This window comes from Adiantum capillus-veneris, chromosome 23, assembly GCF_014529385.1.
Source record: "Adiantum capillus-veneris isolate H3 chromosome 23, ASM1452938v2, whole genome shotgun sequence".
NCBI classification, from domain to species: Eukaryota; Viridiplantae; Streptophyta; class Polypodiopsida; order Polypodiales; family Pteridaceae; genus Adiantum; species Adiantum capillus-veneris.
In genome coordinates, this window is record NC_140953.1 from 39,870,459 (window position 1) to 39,879,227 (window position 8,769).

The 8,769-nt window shown below is 43.1% G+C and overlaps 1 protein-coding gene across 1 annotated transcript; it reads right to left on the reverse strand.

Annotated features, from left to right (window-relative positions):
* Nucleotides 1-7,923: 7,923 nt before the first annotated feature.
* On the reverse strand, nucleotides 7,924-8,555 carry LOC147427676 (uncharacterized). Its single transcript, XM_086496755.1, has 2 exons — nucleotides 8,270-8,555; nucleotides 7,924-8,180 (listed from the first exon to the last, which is right to left on the reverse strand). Exons 1-2 carry the CDS (start codon nucleotides 8,553-8,555, stop codon nucleotides 7,924-7,926), a joined length of 543 nt encoding a protein of 180 aa, XP_086352881.1.
* Nucleotides 8,556-8,769: the final 214 nt, after the last annotated feature.

Here is an 8,769-nt window from a genome sequence, read left to right on the forward strand (position 1 = left end):
TGTTCCCCAGTATAGCTCTCAACCATTGTGTAACAATGACCTCTTGAGCAGCAAGCTCATGAGAAAATATCCATGGGAGAGCTGACAAGCATTCTAGCTAAGGTGAACATCAAGTTTTTGACTTTCAAAGGTCTCTCCATAGAGGATGCCGATGACCATGCTCAGAGATTTGTATCCCTATGTAGGGGTCGTGGCCTCAATAGAGAAGATGCCTATTTAGTACTCTCCCCATCCACCTTGGATGGCTTAGCAGTAGATAAATTTTACAATCAATTTGCAGAGAACTCTTTTACGACTTGGGCCACATTATGACAGCATTTTTGTGAAGCTTTCGGACCAGGGGACTTCCAAGAGAAGGTTCTAGACGAGTTGGCCAACCTGGTGCTCTAGCCACATGAGACTTTTGTAGAACTCATGACTAGAACCAAGTCTCTAGTCTCGCTAAGCTTCCTCAATAACCAGGTGAATTTATGATTCAGAAGTGGGTGGAGAAGGCTCTTCCCAAAACCTCTCAGCAAAAACTCTGAGAGAGTCTCTAAATTGACGCCACTTTGGAGGAGTTTTGTCACAGCTGCGTCGCAGATAGAAGGGGCTAGGAAGCTATTCACCAACCCCACTCAGGTAGAGAGCACCTTAATCTTTTTGGAAAGTCCTTCTAATCCTTTGATGTCTTTATGCAGGGAACTCAAAGCCCTGAAGTTACAACGAGCTCTTCAAGAGGAAAGATATTTCTCTCTTCAACAGAAGAAGCCTCCACATCACCAGACTTTGGACCAGATCAAGCGTGAGATAGGGGAGCTCAGGTCTCAGCAGAAGACTAAGGCTATGGTAGGGTGTAGCTCATGCAGCTCTCCATGGCACACTCCACAAGAATGTGCCCTTCGGGCTTAGTGCCACTTCTATGAAATGTCTAGACATGAGGACAAGGATTGCTACTACCTCAAGGGATTGCAAACAACATGGTTTGCCCCTATGGCCATCCAAACCACATGCCACCATTTCTGAAAACGCCTCCTATACAAGATATGTAGAGCACTTTTCCCGCTCAGAGCTTTTATCATGCAAATGCTCCCTCAGCCCCTCAAAGCTTCTTCGCCTACACCTCCACCTCCATGCACCAGGTGCTGTAGATAGATGTGAATTTTTGGAGTAATGGCCTTGTAGTTATTCAATTGCTTTACCCTAGAGCAGGTACTAATGGCAGGCACCTCCCAGTGCAACCATGAAAGTCCTATATGATATCACATCCCGTTGCTCGCCTCATTGACTATAGAAGCCCTCATCGCACTGTGTCCATCTTGGGGTGGAAATTCTTAGGAGTGATAGTGATGGTGGATCTGGAATCATCTTGATGCCTAAGTTCACTATGTTGGCTTTAGGTTTGCACCCTACATGACCTGCTCTCTTCACAGTGACGTTGGGCGTCCATTGGACAATCTATCCATTGGTCATAGTGGACAAGGTGCCTCTGCAGGTAAAGACTTCACCTTTAGCTTGGATATTTTTGTGGCTCGTCTTCCCTAGGTTGGGGGAATATTTCCTTTGCTCATCGGTAGACCATGTCTACGACACACTAAAGCACTGCATGATTGGGGAGATGAAGCAATGTGGATACGCACTCCTGGCTCCCCAATGCAACCCATTCGCCTACAAGGAGGCATGGATCCCGTAGTGCAACATAGTTCTTTGACAATGGAAACCCACCTTGAATTAGAACAGCCTACTCCACCTGAAAGGTCAGTAGAAGACCTATTGTAGTGGTTGGAAGCTACCAAGTCTATGCCTTGTTATGAAGTCTCTATTCAATATTTGCCCAAGGAAACAATACCTGAGCCCAATGAGCCACGTGAGCCAACAACAATTGTGGAGGATCTACTAGAGTCCACACACAACTCAACCTCAGTCCCATCTGTGTCAGACTTTTTGATCAAGCAAAAATTCTTCTCTGTGCCTGGTGTACTACCCTTCACCAAGCTTCTTCAAGGAGGTTTAGCGCAAAAAGATGTTGATTTCAAAGTATAGGACCTGTCTCATGATGTTTCTCTACTCCTAGACGTGGGAACTTCTTCACCTGCAGTGAAATATTCAGCAACTCCATCTAGAGACCCAAAAAAGGGATCAAACTTTGGTGTTTCTGATGCCTACCCCTCACTGCTAGACAAGATGCAGATAAAAAAGTCTTATATTTCATGGTCTGTGTCACATAAGATAGGATAGACTCACTCAAAGTTAGAGCAAAGTCAAGCACTCATGGCTTTGAAAGAGATTGGTTCCTCAAACCTTTAGGAAGACTAGTAAGTGTACGGCTATCTTGGCCTCTCTAGGATAGGCATACCACAAATGGTGTGTTTCATTCAAAATCTGGAAAAGGTCAGCTTGCTCCACCACTGCACTATGTGCATACTATGAAGTCCCTTCCCCCACCCCCTAGCTCTCCCCTCCTCATCCCTCGCCCCTCACTACCGTCTCTTGTTCTTATCCACCCCCCTCATCTCTTGCCCCTACCCACCCCGCTCATCCCTCATCCCTACCCACCCTTTCCTCGACCGTACCCACCCCCCCTCACCCCTAATCCCTACCCACTTTTGCCCTACCCCTACCCACCCCCTCACCATCCCTCGCCCCTACCCTCACACCCTCTCATCCCTACCCTCCAATGGTCACATAGAACCGGATTTAGTGTATTTTCCAAGGAAGAAAAGCAAAAATTCCAAGCCAGTCGCCTTGAAGAAAACTGGCTAAATTGGGTGGGCCTTCTTTGGTTTCTTCTCTCTATCAGCCTATCTCAGTGTGGCAAGTTGTCTACTTCTTCCTCATATTTTGCAAATACAACATCTCATTATTTATTCTCCACACAGCTCCAATCGGGCTGATTTCATTTTCCTGCTAGTTCCAATATTCTTTGCTAGTTTCATTGCTCATTACATTGTCAGCCCCATTGACTCCATTGAGGCATGTCATGACAGTAGCCCGTTTCAAAAATAGCTCATTGTTTGAACAAGGAGTCTTCACCTCAAACAATGTATGAAAAATGTTAGAGAAAATACTTCCCAACTATCTCCGATATGGGTTTGCAACACTGAGAACATTGGATGACTGAGAAGTTGCTGTAGAATGCTCCATTGAAGACCCTGGAAAAGCCTCCTGCTCATCAATGTCACCATCCTCTTGCACTAGTGCCATCCTTTTGTGCAAGTTTCTTTGTTCCCTCTTCATTGCAGCCCAGTGATTTTGTACACTCAATAGAAGATCCCTTGGGATATGCTGTGTAGCAGATAATGGAGGAAGGTGAAGGGGGTTTGTACTGCCAGTATCAGTATTATGTGACTCCATGTGGAACGTGAGAGGATGCTATTGACACGACAATGAAGACATTCAAAACAATGTCATAATACTCTGAGAGAGAGAGAGAGAGAGAGAGAGAGAGAGGCTTCATTGAAGCTAAATATGGTTGGCATTGAGGAGGTGGTTGATATGGCTTTGTGCTCCACCCGCAAGCACCTATAGCGGCTATGGAGGACAGAGAGAGAGAAGGAGAGAGAGAGAGAGAGAGAGAGAGAGAGAGAGAGAGAGAGAGAGAGAGAGAGAGAGAGAGAGAGCACTGAGCCCGCAACCCTACAGATGCTGCACGAGCCCGAAAATGGAGGCTATGGAGAGAGAGAATGGGCACAAGAGGCGGAAGGAGCCATTGAGGAAACGCTGTAGAGAGCCCAGAGGCATGGTGGCAAGAGGTAATTTAAATGTGCAGGCAGTTTGCTACTTCAAAATTTAGTATTCAAATGAAATGGAATTTCCAGCCCGCCTACCAACCTCTCAGCCAAAAGGATTTTATCTTTCCTTTACATAAAATTCAAATGAACAACCCACCACCCATTTCATCTCCTCCCAAAGGAGTGTCCAAGACATTCCTTTTTGGTACCACCGAAACATGCTATCACCCAACTAGTGATAGTTATTTCATTGCTATAAATTTTCTATCTAAAGAGTCTCTCTTTAGCTATTGGTGATGGCACTTCTGATGCTACAAGGGCAACCATCGACAACTCGAGAAACATGGAGGAAGCAAAATAACACGTGGCATTAGCAGAGTAGGGCAGTTATGCCTTCGCCATCTCATGACCCGCTTGATCAAAAACAGAGAGAAGGATTTTGCTTGCATGCCTTCCCGATGTACATTGGCTAGGTGTTACTAGTAATGGTGCATGTAGATGATGATGTGGCTCATGTGCTCTCTCTTCTCTTCTCGACACTTGAAGACTTTCCATTTTCATCATTCTCTTTGAAGCCTCACCGTGTTTGAAGATTATTCATTATTTTCTTTTGGAATTACAATTCTTTTTCTAGGCTTCTCCATTTTAATCAAAATTGTGGGGACCTAGTAGATGCTTCTTCAAATGAAAATTTGGAGAATGTTGTATAATATTCAAAATGGGCTCTTTGTGCAGCTTAGTTTCAATAAGTGTTCACGGTGAATGTAGTACAAAGTCTATGGAATGCTACTTTGAAAATGGTGCAACCCAACACATTATATCTTTCATGATTTGTTGCTTGTTTTGACACAATTTGTAGGGGGAATAATGTCACATATGCCAGCAATGCTTCTCACCCAATTAAGGACTTGGTAAGATAACAAGTGATAGTTCTTTCAGACTTACTAATACTTTATATGTATCTGGGATCAAGAAGAATATTTAGACTTACCAATAGTTTATATGTATTAGGGATCAATCCCTTTAGATTTCCTAATACTTTTTATGTATTAAGGATCAAGAAGAATCTTTAGTCTAAATCTACACTTGCAGAAATTGACCTTGTAGTGAGATTTGGGGATAATAAATGTAATATATGCATGATACTACGATGTTGGCCAATACTTAATTTGATAGTTTGTATAAGCTCAATTTTATAATAAATATGTCAAAACTTTGGCATGTGTGTTCTTAATTCTAAGGCTATTTTTGATGCAAAACTTTGGCATGCAAAATTTGTTCATCTAAATTTTTCTAGTTTGTTGCGCTTTCAAAAATGTGATTTGGTTTCGTGCTTGCTCTTGCTTGAGGAAACAATGACACATGTATGGAAAGGCTATGATTTGGACTAAATGCAATGCTCTAAGTTTCTTAAGAATGGTTCTATGTGCTTGCTCTCCTCACTAATTATAGCGCATCCAAAGCGACGTTTGTGGTGTGGCTACTACTCCATGAGATTAGTTTCCTTTTGTGGTAATTCAAGATGAATTTTGAGACATTCACTAATCATGCATTAAGTTCAAGACTTAAAAAACTTACTTTCATGGCTTATCTACTCATCGGCAACAGAATCGTCGTCTACCCTACATCCACTGTCATTGTGCCTCTCGCCTAGCCCATGTAGGAAGAAGGCAATCTTGGTATTGCAACTTGATCATCTCAAGAGGCTCTCTTTTGCTAATGGTGATGGCACTTTTGACACTACAAGGGTAACCATCAACAACCTGAGCAATATCATGGAGGAAGCAAAAGAACACTTGGTAGTGTCATGCAACTTTGCCATTCCATGACCCGCTCAATTACAAAGAAAGAGAAGGATTTTCCTTCCATGCGTTTTGGATGCACATTTTCTAGGTGTTAGTACTAATGGTGCATGTAGATGATGATGTCGAAGATGTGGCTCATATGTGATCTCTCTTCTTGACCCTTTGTAGACTTTTCATTTTCATTATTCTTTTCAAAGCCTCACCACCTTTGAAGGATTTTGACTATTCTCTTTTGGAATCTCGATGCTTTGCAAGGTTTTTGATTTTTTCAAAATTGTGTGGACCTACTAGATGCTTGCTTTAATGAAAATCTAGACAATGTTATATAGTATGTAGAATGGGCTTTTTGAACATGGTTTCACAATAAATGTTCATGAGGAATGTAGAATAGAGTTTGTGGAGCATGTGTGATACTTTGAAACTTGTGCAAACATGCACATTACATCTTTTCATGTTTTGTTACTTGTTTTTGTGACGATTTATTGAGGGACTAATGTCACATGTGCAAGGAATGCTTCTCGTCCAATTAAGGACTTGGTAAGATAGCAAGTGATAGTTCTTTTAGTGCTGCAGCTTCTCTATCAAAAGAGGCTCTCTTTAGCTATTGGTGATGGATCTCTTTTGCTAGTTTGTTGCACTTTCAAATTAAATGTGATATGGCTTATTCCTTGCTCTTTCAACTTGAGGAAACAATGACACATGCATGGAAAGGCGATAATTTAGGCAACATGCAATGTCCTAAGTCTCTTAAGAATGGTTCTGTGTGTTGTGGCTATCCTCACTAATTATAGCGTGTCTAAAGTGATGTTTGTGGTCCAATGTGGGCATACATCATATATTGTGAGCAATTTTTTTATATTTTCAAATGTAGTAAGAATCTCTCAAGGTATGTATGTGTGTATCTAGTGTTGAAGGCAAAGTCAAAAGTGTTCATATGCTCTATTCTGATTGAGGACGGTCCGAGTCTATGTTATTAATGGAGAAATTCATTTTGGTGAGAAATTCATTTTGCCACACACCCCTCAGAAAAATGAAATTAATGAGGAGAAAAACATGTCATAGAGATCATAAAATGCATGGTCAAAAGCTAGATGTGTTTTGGCTTGTGGATATTAGATGTGTATTGATATGTATTAAACAGGTGTGCAATGAAGCAATATAGTATTCTATGAGGACATTCCATTTGGATCTTGACATGCAGGGAAGAAGCCAACTATAGTAGTTGCTTGGACGTCTTTGGCTGTGTGGCTTATGGTTTAATGCATGATAAATTCATAGCCAAAAAATTGGATGTTAAGCCAATGCAATATAGTTTTATTGGTTATTGTTCAGAAAGAAAAGGATAGAGTTTGTATCATTTGCAAACTAAGGGAAAAGTGATTTGACAAGATTTGGTTGGAAGATACAGTTCAATCTTTATTAGCATACACCATGGAAACAGATGTGAGCTCAAAGAATGTGTATGATCCATCATTGCCTTTGTTTAATGGTGGGAGTACAGATGTAAGTCCCAATGAGGCACACATACATGAGTGCCAATGCATGCTCAATGCATCACAACTTGGAATTAGTTACGTGTGTGTGTGTGTGTGTGTGTGTGTGTGTGTGTGTGTGTGATGCAAGGAGACAATCAACAATTAAGTTGTAATTAACCCGAGGTAGGGCTTCATGTGTAGCTCTCTCCAGGAAAATTTTAAACGATTATTCCTAGAATCATTCTTGCGATACTAAAGCCATATCACATGCCATTAGTACTATGGTTGGTGGCTACTAGTCCATGAGATTAGTTTCCTTTTGTGGTAATTCAAGATAAATTTTGTGACATTCACTTATAATCGTGCATTAATTTGAAAATTTCAACAACTTACTTTCATCGCTTATCTACTCATCGGCCACAGAATCTCCGTCTATCCTACATCCATTGTCCTTGTGCCTCTCGCCTAGCCCATGTAGGAAGAAGGCAATCTTGGCGGTGCAACTTGTTTGTCTAATCAAGAGGCTCTCTTTAGCTAATGGTAATGGCACTTTTGACATTACAAGGGTAACCATCGACAACTTGACAATAGTTACCCCCCCCCTCTCTCTCTCTCTCTCTCTCTCTCTCTCTCTCTCTCTCACAGGGACCCACGGAGACAATCTACAAGTAAAGCTGCAATACATAGATTGTGTTCAAAACTCAACTCTCAGTATAATGTCAATAACTAAGGGGGATGACAAAATTGCTGCCACAAAAAACAGCGTTGTATATTGCTTCATCATGAGTTTTTACAAGCTACGAGCCACCAACGATGATGTTTGTACGCAAAATTTAAGCTGGCTGCTGTCGCCATGGCTAGCTAGTACAGGGTTATTAATACAGAATAAATTTAAATATTATTAATGTTGGAGGCAGCATGCACAGTTCTTCATCATGCAGTAGCTGGCGCAGATCCTGAGCCGCATGATATGCTCACTTCGTGCACGGCCAGCTGATCTCCTTTGCTTATACCTGTTTCTTCATCATGGGCCGTCAATGGCGCCGCTGTAGAAGCAGCAGCCTGAGGGAGGGCCCACTGCACCTGGCGAAAGTAGGCCCACCGGTCCTGGGCCAGGTATACTAGTGCCATCATCGCCACCTGTACGCTAAAGGCCACATTCACACGAAATAGGGGCGGGCGCTGATGAGCTCCAGCACATGCAAGCCAATGAAAATATTTACAAGTGCCAACAGGATGGTCCCGGTGCCAAGGATCCAATGGGCGGCGTACCACATACCCCTCTTCCACCCAGCTCCCACATCCGGCCGCACCACCCCCAGAAACGCCACCACCAAAGGCGCCAACAGCAAAGCCAAGCCCAACCTCCCATGTGTGTGAGAAAGCCCCACCGCCCCAAACTCGGCCAAGGCCAGCCCTCCGGCCCCCACCGCCAGAAGCAACCCCAAACTTTGCACAACGATGTGGCCTTTAGCTATGCGTCCGCTCAACAACGCATTACCTTCTTGGCGAGCGGTCCTCAAGAAGCGGATGAGAATGACGCCAAGAGGCATGCATAGTCCCATGCCCAACCACATGAGAGCCCATGCAGCACGATCACTTGGAGACGGTCCATGGTGTGGCGATGGTGGCCTTCAGCTTCAGCAGCAGCAGCAAGTTGCGCTAAATCGGGACGACAGTGATCTGTTCACAGATTACGCAGGGCCTTGTCGACGACGTCCTTGTGGAGCCAAACCCCATTTCTTTACATTTATATAGCTCCCGTAATCAGCGCGTAAA

Bases quoted from the DNA above. Each gene is read 5' to 3' on its own strand.
- LOC147427676 (XM_086496755.1), bottom strand. From the start codon at position 8,555: ATGGGACTATGCATGCCTCTTGGCGTCATTCTCATCCGCTTCTTGAGG. The intron at 8,181-8,269 runs GTATGTGGTACG...CATGTGCTGGAG, and splicing joins GGGAGCTGGGTGGAAGAGGG to CTCATCAGCGCCCGCCCCTA.